At 46.9% G+C, this 19,453-nt stretch overlaps 1 protein-coding gene across 1 annotated transcript; it reads right to left on the bottom strand.

The window, feature by feature from the left end:
- Nucleotides 1–719: 719 nt before the first annotated feature.
- On the bottom strand, nucleotides 720–6,209 carry PRR14 (proline rich 14; the record flags this gene model as incomplete). Its single annotated transcript, XM_081297173.1, is given in 12 exon segments — nucleotides 720–1,096; nucleotides 1,185–1,256; nucleotides 1,534–1,625; nucleotides 1,720–1,789; nucleotides 1,920–2,505; nucleotides 2,780–2,889; nucleotides 3,376–3,419; nucleotides 3,695–3,884; nucleotides 3,955–4,076; nucleotides 4,827–4,989; nucleotides 5,988–6,190; nucleotides 6,192–6,209. Coding segments are annotated over 12 exon segments (1,923 nt in total). The 3' UTR covers nucleotides 720–843.
- Nucleotides 6,210–19,453: the final 13,244 nt, after the last annotated feature.

Raw genomic sequence — 19,453 nt, 5'->3', positions numbered from 1 at the left:
AGTTACGTCGCGTCTGCCTTTCCGCCGCTTGGCGCTTAGCGCATGCGCATGGTGATGCCACCTCTGTCAGGTCTCTAGGGGGAATCGCTCAAGCAGCGTGGGGTGGTCCCAGTATGTCGCTTGCTTTGCGAGTGTTATTAGATTTGCGAGATCGAGATTCTGTCCAGTTATTTTTCGGCTCAAGAATGCTGGTCTGTATTCTCTGAGCGCTAACAAAAAACACTTTGCATTTGTGTGCCGTGCACTTTCTCTTATGTTAACTCATTTGGTAATTATTCGCCCATTTTACAGAAGGCGAGGGGAACTGAAGTACAGACAGCTGGGAATCCCTGTTCCAGAATCTGTCCTCTGGCCACTGCTCCGTGCAGTCTCTAAATTATGAGTGCCACTCTGACCGTTTTCCTAGTCTTTTTGGGGGGGACCAGGTGTGGTGGCATACCCCTGTAATCCCAGCCCCTGGAGAGACTGAGGCAGAAAGATTTCAAGTTCAAAGCCAGCCTCAGCAATTTACAGAGGCCCTAAGCAACTCAGCGAGACCCTGTCTCTAAATAAAATATAAAAAAGAGTTGGGGATGTGGCTCAATGGTTAAGCATCTCTGGGCTCAATTCCTGATGCCCCTTTCCCCCCAAAAAAGCCTAGTCCTTTGGGGGAGCCAACATAGAAATATCAGTCAGTACTGTCAATCAGTCTTTCAGTCTCAAACTCAGACACAAAAGAATCAGAAACATATCGAAAACTTTACTAGAAATATAGAGAAAAAAATATAAGTGCCTTAGAGGTTTCCCTCCCTCCAGATGGATGGACAAACAAGAGTTTCTAGGGTTGATGGGGCTGCTCCCCATCTATTTCTCCTCCTCCAGGAATAAGGCATCTAGCTCCTCCAGCCGTTGCTGCAGCAGGGGTCCCACATCTGGGCTGGGTACCAGGTTGGGAGTAAGGCTCCTGCTAGCTGCTGCCCGGACCCCACGGGATGGCCGCCGGGATCGGGGAAGACTGCTGTCCCGAAATTCTACAGCCCGCCGGAGCTTCCTTGAGCTGGTGAGAATCAGAGTCCCGTTGCGCTCCCGGGGTTCCTCAAAGATGGTCTCAAAGGTCCTGGACCAGATAGGGAGAGGAGCTATTTACCAACAGGCCATTGGTTCTGGCCTTCCTCTACCACCCTCAAGCTTTCAAAGTTCCTCACCTCCTGGTTGTGGGTGATTGATAATTCTTGTTGGTATAAATTTCTTCCAAGCTGAACTCCTTCTTGTTTAACCTGGGAGCAAAGATCAGAGGCCACTGAGAAACCTTGGGCCAGTGGGGCCTGAAGAAGGGCTAGGTAAGGCCTGGTCTGTATATCAGTTTCTGGATCATGCCAGGGCCAGGAGTGCTGTGTGAGGCAGACAGGAAGTTCTAAGCACAAACAATGTCCATGCCAAACTTTCTCCTTCAGGCGGGACTGTGCTCCCTGAGAGGAGACAAAGCCATACTTCAGGGGACATAAGCCTCCACCTGCTGGACCAAGGCAGCTCCCTGCCTAGTGAATCTCTCACCTGACTGGTCGAGGCAGGCCCATTGGTGTAAGGTTTATTTGAGGACGGACTGGTGTCTTGCGTATTCTGAATCCAGAAACTTTTCCCATAGTCTGCAAAAATGGTGTAGGTAGTTAAAGAGTGGCTTCCTTGAAGTACAGACAGCTGGGAATCCATTTGTCTCCTCCCTCTCAGCTGTAATCCTACCTTGGTCTCAGGGTCTGAAAGCACCTGGTCTTTTGAGGATCTTGGTTCCTTCCCTTTGGTTGAGCCCAATCTGCAGAGAAGGTCAAGGCTCAGGAACCAACAAGATTCACAGCAATATCCCCATCTCCTGCCCGCTGAATACTTAAGGAAGCTGGACCCAGACTGTGGCCAGGGCTTCAAGGGTTTATTGAGTGCACTACCTGGGTTCTGCTGGTTCGGAGAAGGAGGAGGTGGATGCACTGGATGAGCAAGATGTGGTGAGAGAAGGGGAGGCAACCATTCCTCCAAGAGGGAAGACCTCTTTCCGGAGACAGGGCCGAGGAGGTGGTGGGGCTCGGGCCATCTCCCCACCACCCACAGTGTGCCGCCGGGGCCTGGACCAGCTTGTCTGGGGTGGAACAGGGGGCCAGGTGCAGGTACCTGGGCCAGGGGCCCCCAGATCAGGGCAGGAGTGGCTTCGGCCCAGAGAAAGCTTAGGGAGAGGTGCTGGGGTATTATGGTCCTGAGCCCGCCACTGGCGGATGGGGGGCCGGGGACTAACAGATGTAATGCCCTCAGCCCGGGACTGCTCAGCCTCTGAGATGGCAATCTTCAACTCCAGCTTCATGGGAGATGATGGGGGTGGGGCCCGCGGGGTCTTGTTGGGCGTGAGGAAGATGTCAGCGAAACTCTCCAGCTTGGAGCGGACGGAACGGAAGAGGGGGGCCAAGCCCCAGGGACTGAGGCGGGGGCGTAAAAGACTGGATGGTGGTGGGGTCGATGGGGGCTCCAGAGCAGGATCTGGGGCTAAGGAAAGGAGAGGGTCACAGGTAGGCATTCCTTAGCTGTGGGTGTCTAAGCCCCAACTTAGTAGCCTTGGCCTCTGTCTCAAACAATAATCTTTATCCACAGAGGAATAAACCCACTCCTAAAAATTAAGTCCTACAATTGGGAGTTAAACCTCAAAGCCTCTAAATTCCATTTTCATGCACTATGTTCCACTCTGGGAGGACCCCACCCCCCACCTCTGCACCTGATACTTCCAGAAATCTTAGTTCCCAGTCTCAACCCTCATCCTTACCTGGTGGTGGGCTCCCTGGTGGGTCTGCAGTAAGGGTGGACGGCTGGAATGGAGGTTCTAGGTCCTCAGATGCAGGCATTAGCTGGTGAACCTTTGCCATGGGCTCAACTCTGAGGTTAAGGGGCAAGGTAAAGGTTTCAGGTGAAGGCTTCCAGGTCTAAATCTCACCTAAGCCACCACCTCCCCTGTCCTATGTTTTTTGTGGTTTTTTTTTTTTTTTTTTTTTTGAGGGGGATACTGGGAATTAAACCTGGGACACTCTGTTACTGAACTATATATCCCCAATCCTATTTATTTATTTATTTATTTATTTTATTTTTTGGTACCAGGGATTAAACTCAGGGGTGCTTAACCACTGGGACACATCCCCAGACACTTTTATTTTTTATTTTGAGACAAGGTCTCACTAAGTTGCTTAAGGCCTTGCTAAATTTCTGAGGCTGGCTTTGAATTTGCAATTCTCCTGCCTCAGTCTCTAGGAAAAGCTTGTGCATGGCACCCCTGTCCCTTAAAGGTGCTACAAGGAAGACTGAAAAATAAATCCTGATGTCCCTAGCTCTGGCTACCGGGATGATCCCTTCCCCAGCCCCTCTCACCTTTGTGATGGGATGGCGAAGGTGGGGTTCTCATCCACGAAGTCCTGGATATAAACAAGGGATATATGTGGAGAAGCAGGGAAGCTGCCTTTGGCTTCCTTAGTTCCCTATGCCCTGGCTCTTTCAGTCCCCAGCTACCTGCTTGGGTTCACACTTAAGACTTTCATATAATTTTTGCTCAGGTATTGTATGCTACCTAAAATGCTGTGATTCTTGCCCTGAGAGAAATTTACCCCAGAGTCAGTCATCTTATTTCTCTTTTATAACCCTGTTGGAATGCCCCAGCTAAACCCCTATCATCCTTCCCCAAGTTATATACCTCAGCTGGGAGTCTGGGACCAGCAATGTCTTCTAGCATCACCACCAGGGTAGGTTGGGGGCCCTGGCCCACCTTTGGTGAAGGGCTCTCCTCTGGGACGGGTGTTGTCCTTGATCGTTGCCTCGGGGTAGAAGAGGGCCGATGGATTCGACTCAAGGGTTCTCGGCACAAATGCAGGGGGTCAGGAGGCCTGGAAAGGGAACCAAAAACTCAGTGGGCTCAGCTGTGTCCCCAGCTGATTCCCCATCCGCCATGCTCACCTGGCCTGTGAAGGCCACTTGATCTTTTGGGGTGGTGAGGCACGTGACTGGCTGCAGACAGAATCTTGAAGATTGCTGTGTTGCTGTGGAATAGAGTTCTTCTCTTGAGGGACCAGGGGGACCTAGAAGAGAGAGAGGTGTCAAGAGCAAGAGAGGGGGGCTGGGGATGTGGCTCAAGCGGTAGGGCGCTCGCCTGGCATGCGTGCGGCCCGGGTTCGATCCTCAGCACCACATACAAACAAAGATGTTGTGTCCGCCAAAAACTAAAATAAATAAATAAATAAATAAATATTAAAAAAAAAAAAAAAAAGAGCAAGAGAGTTTGGACTGAACAGTGTCTCCCTTAGCCTAACAGTTCCCTTAGCCTCAAGGTGACAAAGATCCTGGCTAGAATTCACTCAAATCCCCAAAGAAGAGGGGAGCTGGTCTGAATTAAGGGCCAGAATTAGAGATCTTGAACTGCAGGTGTAGAATGTGGGTAATCTCAACAGGCTATTTGGAGAAATGAAAGAGAGTGATCTTGGGTGGGTCAATACCTTATTTTGGGTATCAGTTTTTCTCATTTGTGCAATGGAGCCAAGGACCCCAGAAGCTTCCCCAAGGAAAAAAAGCAGAAGGGTTTCTCATATTTGAAAGTTGTAGGAATGTGGTTCCAGCCACAGGGGTTGGGAGGTGAGGAAAGTGTGAGCACTGGAAACCCTGCTCACTTCTAGGTTGAAGGGAGAACTATGCAGAACTGTAGCATTAGGGAGGGTGCTGGGGCCATAGACATGAGAATGAGGTGTTTGTATATTTTTAAGGACTCTAGTCTGACTTTGGTACTGAGGAGTGATGTGAGGGGAAAAGAGGGCCTTTCAGTTCAGGGGGCTCACCATGTGGGCAGCCATAACATCTTCCAGCACCACGGCAAGGACCCTCCGAGAGGCCTTTTCCAGGGGCGAAGGGGCTCCCACGGGCTGCAGCCTTGGCCGTTTTGGGCTCCTGGCTTCCCATAATGATCGAGCTAGAGGCTGACGGCACAGCCGGCTAGATGAGCTGGAGGGTGAAAGAAGCAGAGGACGGTCGCCTGAAACTGTCGTTGGCTCTGTAGTTTCCCGGTACAGCCGCCAGGACCCCCGTCTCCCGGGCTCAAGACAGGCGGGCGGGGTGCGCTCTCACCTGGAGTCCCCAGGCAAGTCCATGGGGGAAGCGGCGGCTCCGGGGGGTCCCTGGGGGATGCCAGGCTGCGGCCTGGGGTAAGGGGGGGAGCAGGGGAGCGGGGAGTGAGGGCCAGCCCCACCCTCGGGCCTCCGCCCTTCATGGTCCTCCCGCAGCTCCCGGTAACCCAGACTGGAGCCCTGGGGCGCTGAAGGGCGCCACCGGCTGGCAAGCCGGGGCGGGTGTACTCCCGCTGCAGCCGCCTTGATCAGCGGTTCACTCTTGCCCTGCCTGACACCTGCCGCGAGATTCCGGGTTACAGAGGCCCCAGTTCTCCCAGGGTCCTAGTCTCCCAGGGCCTTTGTCCCTGAAGATTCTGCCCTGAGATTCCCCGGGATCCACTGGGATCCCGGTCCTGGGAAGCTTCGTTTCCGCTGCATGCTTCAGTGATCCTCCTCCCTTCTCGGCGAGCAGCCGAGGATTCCAAAGCAATACTCCACACACTGACGGTCCTCCCTCCCACCAGATCCCCAAGACCGGATTTCTACGGAAAGAATCCTACAGCGCGGTTCTTCCAATCAGACGCCGCACGGCGCTCCTCCTCCACCTGTGAGCTTTAGCTCTGCAAAGCTCCACTCCGGCTGGGGCAGCCCGAGCTTTGGCATCACAGAACTCAGTCTGGATCCCGGGGGATCTACTGTCAAGCAGATACCCTCTTCGCTCCAACCCCGGAGGTTCCGCCCACAGACACCATCCCACCCACACCTCCTACCCTGCCCGTATCCCCTCCCAGCGTTCTACCCAGCCCAGGACCAGATGGTTCAAACGCTCCCTATCCCGCCCCCCCTCCTGCCCGCTCTGCAGCCGCTCCTTGCCCTCCCCCGCGCGCCGCTCACCGCCGCCTCCCGCGGATCCCCGGTCTTCGATAGCTCCCACCTCCGACTCCTTTAAAACCAGCCTTACCCAACGCTGCCCAACCGCCAGGGGCCTTCTTCTCGGAGTCTCCGGGCACCGCCCAATCGCCGGTCCCCGTCTTCCGGGGTGGTAAGAAACTAAGTGAAGCCGCCTGGTGGCCATCATCCCTAGGGGCAAGAAGCCGAATTGGGCAGCACCGCCATTATAGTTGAGGGCAAATATCGTAGTCCGGGTTGAACCTTAGTGGACGCGACAGCGTCATCTTTTCGAAGGCGAGTTAGTAGCCAAATACTATGCCAGATTTCATGACATGCTGAGGCAACCATAGTGAAGCTAGGGTGCCTCCACGTTTTTTAAGGGCATCTTCCGGTTCTTTCGCTCTTAGGCCAATGAGCGTCGACCGACTGCTAACGATTTGTGAAATTCCCAACGTCCTAGAGAGGCCTCATCTGAGTCTGATTGAGACACAACCCGGGGTTCTTCCACCAGATTCTCACCGCACAGGATCTGAGTTTGGGAGGGAGTGGCGGGGGTCCTGAGTTCAAACACCGGAGGTCAAAGACCAGGGCAGGTGCAGCCTCGGACTTCTTTGTTGCACGGTGTCCTGGAGAAATTGGGCCGAGCCGAAGTTGGGAAGAGGTTGGGCATGTTGATCTTCATTTCGTCTGAGTTTTGTATGCTTCTTCCTGGAGGAGTGGAGGTGTCCGCTAACCGCAGGAAGGGCTCACCATTGAGGCTCCATTGCAGGAGGCCATAAATCCACCTTAGCTTGCTTGGTGGGGCCGGTTCAGCTTCCCTCTTTGTTCGGGACTCCCAGGAGCCACTATCAGGAGGAGCCTGACTGATGCAGACCGTAAATACTCAGGGTTCAGGGATGGGATCTCGAAGCTTGGAGAAACTGCATCATGGGTTTTTAGCAGGAGCCAGACTGTTGGTGGGGAAAAAGTGAGCATATACCGTCTTCTCGCACTGTGAAGGGCCCTCAGCACCTAATCCAGAAGAACTATTCCCTGTTCCAAAGCAAACCTTGTTTTCTTAATAAAACAAGAGAGCCTGAAGCCTAGTGTCCTGGGTTTAAGATCAAGGTGCAGAGGCACCTCTCGGTCTAGAATAATTTTCTTTCGGGAGATTGAGTGATGAAAGTATTGAAACAATGATATGGAAAGAACAGAATTGGTAATCAGCAGCGTGGAACGTAAAGATTCTCCAACTCCGTCCCCAAGGACTCTCTTCAAGATAAAAGTGCTCTCAGGATTACAATGTCTCTTTGTGATTGGAGATCGGCTGGGTCTCTGGAAATCCTTTATGAGATTTCTGGTATGAGTAGGCAACAGCTCTTCCAGCTAGAGGGATTTTCTCTCCTCCTGGATCCATTTGGCCGTGTGGTGCCTAAAGATATTCCCTAGAGGTATGGTGAGTGCCTAGGCCTAGAGTGTCCTGAGTTTAAACACACAGGTCCTTTCTAGGCCCCAGGGCAGGAAAAGCCTTCAAGAACAGAGCAAACAATCTGATTTTTGATTCTCTAAGTTGCCAGAAGTCTCAACAACACTAAGGGTAAAGGAAGTAGCCTAAGGAAAAGGCCTGGAGGCTGAAAATTTGGTAGATAGGGCCCAATCCTGAGATCCTAACTTAGGGCATAGAGTTCATCAAATTGAAATCTAAGGTAGACTGTCCCAGCCCTCAGCCTAGGCTAGCAACGGTGAGCACTCATAGCTTCACAAAATTGAACTCTGCCCTTTTTGTGACTCCTATTTCAACTACTCCTACCTAACCCACCATCTGGGTACATATTACAATATGTGACAAGTGTGTGTTGAATGGTTCACATAAACTCCAGTGGGGCTGCTGATGGGCTGTTAGTGCACTTTAGTTATCTTTCCTCAGAAACTGGTCCTCTGGATCTCCCATCTTCTTAACTGTGTTTGGCCTTATATATAGAATAGGAACAATAAGCCCTATCATGCCCATCTCAAAATAGACTTGGAAGATGAAGAGCAAGAGAGAAGACACAATGAGAAAAAAAGTGAAGCTGGGTGTAATGGTACATGCCTATCATCCCAGTGGCTAGGGAGGCTGAGGCAGGAGGATTGCAAGTTCAAGACCAGCCTCAGCAACTTAGACCCTGTCTCAAAAAAATAAAAAGGACTGGGGATGTAACTCAGTGGTAGAGCAACCCTGGGTTCAATCCCTAGTACCTGCCCCCAAAAGAGGATGATAAAAGCTGCTGCTTCTTAGCCAAGTGCAGTGTTGCACAGCTATAATCTCAGCAATTTGGGAGGCCAAGTGAGGAGGATCACAAAGTTCAAGACCAATTTAGCAATTTAGTGAGACCCTGCCTTAAATTTAAAAATGCCTGGGAATGTAGCTATTAAGCTCTACCATTAGGTAGAGCACACCTGGGGATCAATCCCCAGTACTGCAAACAACAAAAAGCTGCTCTTTCTGCTCTGAGTGCCCTGCCCCTTTGGGTCCTCCAGCTAGCTGCTGGAGACCTTTCTGTTAAAACCCACTAGCCTGAGCTCCAAAACAGCCAGGGTAGAGTGGGTGGGGTTGTAGCTGCAAGGTATCAGAGATGGGTGAAATGGGTCAATTTTAGCCCTTTACCAGGAACCACACCTCAGAAATAATAGTAAGCCTTGGGTTTGGGTTGCTGCTCTGGTTTGCATTAATCCATTCAACAAAATTTCAAGACTTCCCAGGTACTATGTCCTTGGGGGAGACATGCCTAACCCCTGAGAGTTTGTATCCCTGCATTTATACCTCTGTATACGAGATTGCCCTCAGTTCTGATGCTTCCAGCAACTTCAATCCTCTACTCTGAGGTACTTGATTTAGCCAGGTTCAAGCACATTCCTGCCCAATTTAAGTCCCCTGATGAACATTGAAGCTTCACTTTTGGGGGTTTTTTCTACTCTAGTCAGCTACTTCAGATTGTTATTATTAATCTGAACAATTTGGTCCTGCCTATGGTCCTCCTCCTCTTTCCCAGTGGAGAGAGCCACCTGTGGCCAGTTCCGTCCTTGTCCATCCCCTCTTTTTTTCTAGCAGGGGGATGGTAGACAGGGCTCAAGTTTGGAAAGCTGATGGTAAAACTAATGAAAATGTGGGGAGGGAAGGAGATTGGGAGGGTGGAGAGAGCTGCCTATTAATATCTGAAACAGTAGTACATTATGATGCCTGTTTTCAATTTATCCCCTCATCTCCAATTTTATTTGTTTATTTATTTAGGGCTGGTAATCAATCTCAGGGCCTCCCACATGCTAGGCAAGCACTCTACTACTGAGCTACACTCCCAGCCCTCAAATTCATTCTCCCCACCCCCTTGCTCTGTGAGAATGGATCTGGTCCATTGAAATATTTTTTCTCTGCTAGCTGGCATTGTGTTAAGGGTTGTCCAGATACTGCTAGAAAAACATTGCAGCAAGAAAGGGAGTTGCTTCCTGGTTCCAGTGAACCTACTGGCAGGCTCCTGGGTTCTATCCCCCAGCCCCTGCATGGTGGTCAACAGCATCCAATGGCCAGCAGCTCACCCTAGTACCTTCTTGGATGGCTTTGTAGTGACTCCACTACAAAGTACCTCTGGTGAGACATCTTCCCATGAATAGCCCTTCCTGGCACCCTAGAGGAAAGATTTCCAGCAGGTTCCATGAGAAGGGCACTCTAACCATTTCTATGACCTCTCCAGAAAGTTCTGGATCACCCCCAGGAAGGATGGAGTATTTTTCCTGGATGCTCTCAGTGTGAGGGACAGCAGCTGCTTCTTATATCTGCTGTTCTTGCAGTTTTTAAAATTGCTTATTATCTGTAGTGAATAGAATTTTGCCCCCCCCCAAAGATATGTTCAAGTCCTAACTCTCTCCCTCAGTTCCTATAAATGTGACTTTATTTGGAAATAAAGTCTTTGCAAATGTAGTTAAAATGAGATCATACTGGATTAGGATGGGCCCTAATCCAGTGACTGCTGTGTCATTAATAAGAAAAGGAACTTGGACACACACGTAAAAAGGAGACTGTAATGTGAAGATACAAACATGCAGAGAAAATACCATATGACAGAGGCAGAGATTGAAGTGGTGCTTCTGATACAAGCTGAGGAATGCCAAAGATTGCCAACAAGATTACCAGCAACCTAGAAGAGGCAAAGGAAGACATTCTACCCAGGAAAATGATACAGAATTCAATCTTTCATTTCTTTAAATTACCTGTTATAGTTGATCATTTTTGTATTAACTTTTCCTCATTTAAATTACCATATGGTTTCTCCTTCCCGATTGGACCAGACTTAACACATCAACAAATATACTAGCATCTTAGCATGAAATAAAGTAGAATATCTAAGCTAGGTAATGTGGTTGAATGCCCATAATTCCAGCTACTCGGGAGGCTGAGTCAGGAAGTTCAAAAATTCAAGGCCAGCCTCAGCAATTTAGCAAGATCCTGTCTCAAAAATTTAAAAAGGGATGGATACTGGGGATTGAACTAGAGCACATTATATTCCATGCTTATATAATTATGTCAAAATGAACCCAAAAGTTATGTATAACTATAATGAACTAATAAATATGTGGCTCAGTGGTGGAACCCCCCTAGGTTCAATCCCTAGGGCTAAAAAAAAAAAAAGTATGCATATAAGTGTGTGTGTGTGTGTGTGTGTGTGTGTGTGTGTGTGTTACACAGTTGAACTGTTAACAGAAGAAAGGAGCAATAAAAAGAAAAATTACCAGGCTCAGTGGCGCACACCTGTAATCCCAGTGGCTTGGGAGAATGAGACAGGAGAATCGCAAGTTCAAAGCCAGCTTCAGCAACCACAAGGCACTAAACAACTCAGTGAGACTCTATCTCTAAATAAAATACAAAATAGGGCTGGGGATGTGGCTCAGTAGTCCAGTGCCCCTGAGTTCAATCCCTGGTACCAAAAAAATAAAAATAAAAAATAATGCACACCGGTAATCCCATTGCCTCAGGAAGCTGATGCAGGAGGATCAAAGTTTTCGACCAGCCTCAGCAAGTTTGTGAGACTCTAAGCAACTAAGCAAGACCCTTTATCAAAACAAACAAACAAAAAACGTGGAGGGTGGGGGTCGGTGCTAGGGATGTAGCTCAGTGGTAAAGTTCTCCTGAGTTCAATCACTGGAACAACAACAAAAACAAAAAAAAGATAAATGACAAAATAAAAATATAATCCTAAAGGACAAATAAAGAGAAGTTTTTTTAATTTTATTTATATCTATCCAGGTATGGTGGTACATGCCTTTAATCCCAGCAACTCAGGAAGCTAAGGAAGGATTATGCAAGTCTGAGGCCAATCTGGGTAATTTAGTAAGTAAAACACAAACAAGAAAACATTCTCATAAATTCACAAAACAACTCCTAGGGGGTGACTCTGCCCATGTTGACATCCACTGGTTTAGGGCCACTGATTTAAAGCTCTAGTTTCAGCCAGGCCTAGGGCACATACCTGTAATCCCAGCAACTCAGGAAGCTGACACAGAGGATCACAAATTTGAGGGTAGCCTCAGTAATTTAGCAAGGCCTTCAGCAGCTTAGACCCTAAAATAAAATAGCTGGGCACAGTGGCACACACCTGTAATCCTAGCGGCTCTGGAGGCTGAGTGAGGCAGGAGAATCATGAGTTCAAAGCCAGCCTCAGCAAAAGTGAGGTACTAAACAATTCAGTGAGACCCTGTCTCTAAATAAGATACAAAATAGAGCTGGGGATATGGCTCAGTGGTTGAGTGCCCCTGAGTTCAATCCCTGGTAACTGGAAAAAAAAAAAAGGGGGGTGGGGTGGGGATATAGCTCAGTGGTAAAAAGCCCTCTGGGTTAAATCCTTATTATGAAAAAAAAAATCAGCATCTGGGGAGGTATCATTGAGATTGGGAAATGAAAGGATTATTCAGGGTCCAGTGAAGGTCAATTCAGAAGAAAAACGTAATCGTAGTTGGAAAAAAGTAGCAACTGCCAAGTGTTGTTATGCTTGACTCCATCAAGATTTGTTAAATGAGGCTGGGGATGTGGCTCAAGCGGTAGCGCGCTCGCCTGGCATGCGTGCGGCCCGGGTTCGATCCTCAGCACCACATACCAACAAAGACGTTGTGTCCGCCGAGAAGTAAAAAATAAAAATATTAAAAATTCTCTCTCTCCTCTCTCACTCTCTAAAAAAAAAAAAAAGAATCAAGATTTTCTTTAAAAAAAAAAAAGATTTGTTAAATGGATGAATGAATGATGTTACAGGCATGTAATATGAAACTAATTTTTATATCTCTTTTTGGTTCTGGGTTTGAACCCAGGGGCACTCTATCGCTGAACCACATCCTCAACCCTTTTTATTTTTGTTTTTTTGAGACGGTCTTACCAAATTGCTGAGGCTGTCTTTGAATTTGCAATCCTCCTGCCTCAACCTCCAAATCGCTGGGATTACAGGCATGTGCCACTGTGCTTGGCTATGTTCCTTTTTAAATGCTACTCACCGCAAAGAACTAGGAGGCAAAAGTTTGGAAAATGCTCCAAATTTTTAGTGAAATTGCAAAGAACTTTCATACATTTTGAAATAGCTTTGTTAAGCTAGAACTCATATACCATATAGTTCACCTATTTTTTAATATTTATTTTTTAGTTTTAGGTGAATACAATATCTTTATTTTGTCTTTATGTGGTGCTGAGAATCGAACCCAGTGCCTCACGCATGCCAGGGGAGTGCACTACCACTTGAGCACATCCCCAGCCCCGCCTATTTTTTTTTTAAAGAGAGAATTTTAAAAAATATTTATTTATTTATTTTTTAGTTTTAAGTGGACACAATATCTTTACTTTGTTTTTATGTGGTGCTGAGAATCAAACCCAGTGCCTCACGCATCCTAGGTAAGCGCACTACCACTTGAGCCACATCCCCAGCTTCTAGTTCACCTATTTTAAGTGTAAAGTTCAATGGAGTTTCACATTAGCACTATCATGTAAGGGAGGAGTCCACTTTATACTTTGAAGTATAAACCTTGCTGCTCCAGTGCAGACAGCTTATTTTGAAGCTATGTTGGTTTTGTTTGTTTGTTTTCTGTTGCTGGGGATTGAACCCAGGGCCTTGTGCATGCAGGCAAGCACTCTACCAACTGAGCTATATCCCCAGCTCGCTGGATACCTTATTTTAAAATAGACATCTCCCCTTTCTCCCCCGCTTTCCCTCCCTAACAGCACAGGAAACAAGAGTAAAATTTTTCCTCTCCCAGTCTGAACAACTGTGCCCTTCACAGCCTGGAAGAGTGTCACTGTCCACAAGAAAAAAGAAAACTCCAAACTCGGGAACTGGAGCAATGACTCTTTCAAGGACACTTGATGGACACTATTTAATTATATTTACTGATAAAATTTGGATCCCAGTCCTTGTATTACTTTTTAAAAATTCCTGTGTTCCCCTTTGCAGGGCGAATCACAGCCTCTGGGACAGGAGTCCCGTGTTTCTTTTTTGCTGACAAATCAATTAAAGTTTTTCCGGGGGGCTGGGGATGTGGCTCAAGCGGTAGCGCGCTCGCCTGGCATGCGTGCGGCCCGGGTTTGATCCTCAGCACCACGTACAAACAGAGATGTTGTGTCCGCCGAAAAAAAACTAAAATAAATAAATAAATTCTCTCTCTCCCTCTCTCTCCCCCTCTCCTCTCTCTTTAAAAAAAAAATAAAATAAAGTTTTTCGGGGGCTATGGCTCAGCAGCAGCTCTGGCATGTGTGAGGCACTGGGTTCAATTTTCAGCACCACATATAAATAAATAAATAAAGGTCTATCATCAACTAAAAAAAAGGTTTTTCCTTTTTTTTTTTTTTTTTTTTTTCAAAATCTTGTCCTCATTATTGTAATGGCAACAGACCCAAGGACCAAGGTTTCAGTATCAATTGCAACCAATTTAGCACATATTTATTATCCCTTAAAGAAACTCCCATGAGCTGGGGATGTGGCTCAGTGGTAGAGCATGCACATGCCACAAGAGTGCCCCGGTGTTCAATACCCAGAACCAAAAATAAATATAAAAATTAAATAAAAAATTAGTTTCATATTACATGCCTGTAACATCCATTCACTTATTAATTTAACAAATATTCATGGAGTCAACCAACCATGGTTCAATCCCCAGTCCCACAAAAAAAGAGAAACTCTATATCCATTAATATTCATTCGCCTTTCCCCCACTCCTTCTATAGATTTGTTTATTCTGGATGTCTCATTTTAATTTTTCTCACATTTTTATTTGACATCCATAATTATTTTTGTTTGTAGAAATATTTTGCATTGATTTTTGGGGATCAACATCCTCCTATCTTACAAGAGAAAATGGACTATTACTGAGAATTTTTTTTAATGTATTTATTTTCTGGGCGCATGCCTGTAATCCCAGCAGTTCCGGAGGCTGAGGCAGGAGGATCGCAAGTTCAAAGCCAGTGCCAACAATTTAGCGAGGCCCTGTTTCTAAATAAAATATATATTAAAAAAAGAGGGTGGGGGCTGGGGATGTGGCTCAGTGGTTAAGCGCCCCTGAGTCCAACCCTCGGTATAAAACAAAACCAAAAATAAAACAACATTCCCCAGCCCCTATGGAGAATTTCTTAGAATCAAACTCGCATGTGGGTTTCGAATTCTGTCAGTATATCATCCGGCTGGGATTCTGGGGGCGAGGGTTTGACATTCTCTGGTAGTGCAGCTGGGATTCGAGGTCAGGAATTGTGAGGCGCTGAGCATGTTTGTGATCTCCTAGGTGCAGAGACCCTGGATTCTCCCCCTGCACCCTTGGTCGCTCCTTTGCGCCTGAGGATGGACATAGGACTCTTCTAGGCTTTGGGGAGGCCAATGAATGCGTCATTTTTGGGTTTTGTTTTGTTTGCAGTGCCCAGCGGCGCTTTACCCCCGAGTTATATTCCCAGCCATTAATTAATTAATTAATTTTTAAAAGTTATAGATGGGCACAATACCTTTATTTTATCTATTTATGCGGTGCTGAGGATTGAACCCAGTGCCTCACATTTGGCGAGACAAGCGCTCTACCACTGAGCCACAACGCCAGCCCCCTTTAATTTATTTTGAGCCAGGTGTCACTTGCGATCCTCCTGCCTCAGTCTTCCGAGTCGCTGCGATTACGGGCTGTGCCACCTCTTCTACTTGGGCCTCACAACATCACTAACCCAAGGGCTTCCTGCTTGTCCCAAGCCAGAGCCATTCAAAAATCCCCGCCCTCTAAGGCCCAATCACCGAAGCACCTTGTTTAGAAATTTGACTAGAACTGACCTATCAGCGAGCGCGAAGATAGAGCCCGCACCAAGCTCCTACGCAAGTCACAGTGGGAAGTGCGATCGTACTTATTTAGTACTGAAGGGCGACCAAAGGGTACAGCCTTCACGGTACCTTATTTGGTAAGGTTAGCTTGACTAAGCGAGGAAAGGAGACCATGAGGCTTTTGGAAACAAACGGGGAAGCTGGCAGCGCCATGTTTTCTAAGGGACTTACTCAGCAATCGGATCCAAAATGACAGGTGTTGCAGTGGTTCATAAATATGAATACCTTCCTGGGACCACGACTGGGCGAGAAGGAGCCTCTTGGCACCCGAACGCCGGCCACTTCAAATCCACATAGGTATTAAAAGAGCCGGGCGCGGTGGCTCACGCCTTGTAATCCCAGCGGTTCCGGAGGCTAAGGCAGTATGATCGCGAGTTCAAAGCCAGCCTCAGAGAGACCCTGTCTCTAAATAAAATATTAAAAAGGTATGGGATATGCTCAATGGTTAAGCTCCCCTGGGTTCGATCCCTGATACAAAAATTTTTTTAAAAACTGAACATTTAAATTTGAATTTCCTTGGGGCTGGGGATGTGGCTCAAGCGGTAGTGCGCTCGCCTGGCATGCGTGCGGCCCGGGTTCGATCCTCAGCACCACATACAAACAAAGATGTTGTGTCCGCCGAAAACTAAAAAATAAATATTAAAAAATTGAATTTCCTGAAAGGGAAGCCTGGGATCACTCCCCGACTCCCTTCTCCCTTCTCCTCACTCCCCATCGCCCTAAAACTGTGTGGATCACCAAGGTTGCATATTCAGTACCTTGAAGTAGTTAAACGCTACAGGGTTGATGCCCGACAAACCTGGATTCTGATCCTGATTGCATCCTTCATATGTAGTGTGGACTTGGAAACGACCTAATTTCTCTGAGCTTCAATTTTCTTAATGTTAGAATGGTTCTAATAACACTTGGTTGAGGATCTGCAGGTGCTGTATCTATCCCCCACTTGGGACTACCTCTGTGTCTCCTATACCAGCTCTAACTCAGCTTTCTTCTCCAGGATTCAAAGAGCCCCAAACCACCTTCTCTCTTAGACAAAAAGTTGAGTTCTATATTTACCTAAATCTGGACTAAGGCAAGGCAGGTTCCAGAAGAGCCTGTTGAATGCATACATAAAGTTAGACTTCTTGGAACGCCCCAAGGGCTCACTGCTCACAAATATCTCCTTCTAAAGGAACTGTTCAATATCAGTAACTTTTCTAGACAATTTCACTCTCTTAGATTCCAGGTGGCAATGCTTCCACTTTTGGGGAATTTGGGGGGGGGGAGCAGTTTTCTTAAAGTAACCATTAACTTTTTTCTCCACACACCCCTTGTCCACTGAATGTCATGGAGACAGAGGGCTACAATGCTGGGAACCAAATTCAGCTCTATCTGCCTCAGAGAATCACTTTCTTGAAATAAGTACCTACCATAAGCCCCATACTTTAAATTTAAGATGACATTTCTGTGAGAAAAGTAGTATGACCTCAATTTCACAGATGAAAAAAACTTACATTGGCAAGTTGTAGTAACTTGCTTACATCACATAGTTACCACAAGATGGAGCCAGGATTTAAGAGATATTCCCCTGACTCTGTAACCTGAGCTCTTTCCCCTGAACTAGGAGCCTATCATATATCCTGTGCCTTATGGTCTTTAAAGGGGGTGAATTATGGGATGAGGATGCACTGAAAACCACCAGAAATAGAAACATGACCTATTTTTTGGAGACGGGGTGGAGAACCACAAGGGAAAGGGAAAGTAAACATTTTTTTTTCTTTCAATATATTTGAGCAACTGCTGTGCCAAAAGAATAGCCATATAACACAATGGTTAGAACACAAGGGTTTTGGAGTTGGATGCATTGGTTCAATTGAGCACTCCTTGACTTATCAGTGTGACTTTGGAATTTTCTTGCTGGACTAAGTGTGAGCCTCCCCAATTGCGAAACAAGATGATCAGTTTCATGGGATTATTTTGAGAATCAAATGAGATTTTTTAAATGCTTCTGCCCAGTATCTGGCACATTATGTTGTTGTTTTTATTACTACTGCTACGGTATGAGGTGCTTAGGAGCAATATAGAATACGGTTCTGATTTTACCCACTCTGCCCTCAAGAGTAGTGGAGAGGACACTTCTGTAAGTCACTGAAGTCCCACAGGCATCTAGGCCTGATCTGAGTCATTCAAGGGCGTGATGGCTTACAAGGGAAACCCCTAGTGATAAGGTCGGTGGGCAGAGCATTGAATGTGCAACCAGATAGGTCTGGGATAGGCTGTTGCACACCTGGCACTAAGTAAAAGTTCCATAAATATGCTCAGCACCCTAGAATTAACTTCTCTCAGGACAGGAGCCCAGTTTATTTTATAGCCAGGACATACTCTTGAAGGCCTTATGGACCAAGGGAACAAAAGCAGCCAAGGGAGAATCACGCTGAACTACATGGCCTCAATACACGATTACCTCCTGTGAACCTCCTCCATCTTGGCATAAACAGCTGTCAGTCGTTACCTAGCAACAGCGTCCTAGAGTCTGGTCCAAGACACCAATCAGCGCGTTATTTCGATGAGGCGAGTTGTCCAATCACCGCGTACTTTCGGAAGCCAAGTCTTCTAGCCTATCTCCGCTAGAGCCAATGAGGGGTTAGGAATTTTAAGAACCTGGGCTGAACCTGCTTAGCTGTTTCTTATCTGATAAGATCAAATGGAGGAAATGAGTGGCAAGCCTCAGAATGCTTATGAATGATGGTCTTAAAGGGTCACCGCCATATTCTCTTAGGGTATTGTTTGTTCCGTTGTTCATTTTGGTACCAAAGTGTCCCACGCCGTGGTGATTCCTGCATTCTGGCCGCAACTCGGCCCGTGCGAGGCTAGTTCAAGGCCGGCTCAGATGTAGGGTCCAGCAGAGTGGCTCCCTCTCATCTGGAAAATACAGTGGTGTGATCATGGGGCTGAAGCATTCAGCTGGGGATGGGGATCAGGGAGGGTTCAAGGCGCTGCCTCCAGCCAGGTTCCCCATCCTGAGCCCAAAAAACCTGAATCTGTGCATAGGAGGCTGAGGGTTGTGAGCTTCTTCGTGGCGATCGTGTATTTCTTTTTGCGGGAGTGGTGAAGTCTGAGGCAGGGATAGAAAACCCTGTATTGGACGGTGATACCAGAGATCAACCGCCACTTGGGGGCGCTCAATGAGGCCTTTTAGGACTTCACTCCGCCCATTTCTGCTCACTCATTTACGCAAAATGTTACTTAACCAGTTCTTGATCGAGAGCTGCAGATGCAAAGAATACACAGAGGGCTCAAAACTGCTTGGAGAGGACAGGGAACGGATGAAAGAGAATATTGAGTTGGGCTGAGGTTTGGGGAGCGACTGTTCCAAATGCCTCCTGGCAACCTTAGTGTGTGTGTGTGTGTGTGTGTGTGTGTGTGTGTGTGTGTTGTATAATTTACCATGACCATATTTCTATGCCTGACTATTTCTTCTCAGCAAGGGTTTTTTGTTTTGGTGACAGCTTTCTTGGGTATTAGTCACATGCCATTACAACTAACTCATTTTCAATGCACAATGAAATGGGTTTTAGAGTATTCCCAGAGTTGTATACCCATCACCACAATAAATGTTAACACATTTTCATTAATCTCCCAAAGAAATCCCACACCTCTTGGCCATAACTTCCTCCATTCACCCCTTCTCCAGCCCTTAGCAAAAATTAATCTACTTTCTATCTCTATACATTTGCTCATTTGGGGTCCATATAAATGAAATCATAAGGCTTGGATTTGGGCAGTGGGTGGGGGTGCTTGATACTGGATTAACACAGAGATGCTTTACCATTGAGTCACATTCCCAATTCTCCCCTCTATTTTTGTTTTTAAGTCATTCATATTTTATTTCCATCCCTTGGGGTAAGGCCAAACCCACCTGCTCTAAATAACATTTTTTAAATTTTTTTTCTATATTTTTAGTTGTGGATGGACACAATACCTTTATTTTATTTGTTTTTTTATGTGACTCTGAGAATCAAATCCAGTGCTTCACATGTGATAGGCAAGCACTCTACCTTTGAGCTACAACCCCAGCCCTGAAAAACTTTTCTCCTCATTAAAATTCTTCCTCCCAGGACCTGCCAGGTATGGTCTTATGTTGCCATGGCAACT

Source organism: Spermophilus citellus (genome assembly GCF_964194105.1).
Source record: "Spermophilus citellus genome assembly, chromosome: 6".
Classification (NCBI taxonomy): domain Eukaryota; kingdom Metazoa; phylum Chordata; class Mammalia; order Rodentia; family Sciuridae; genus Spermophilus; species Spermophilus citellus.
Note: the sequence above shows the minus strand (reverse complement) of the source record. Positions and strands in the feature narration are given on the sequence as shown.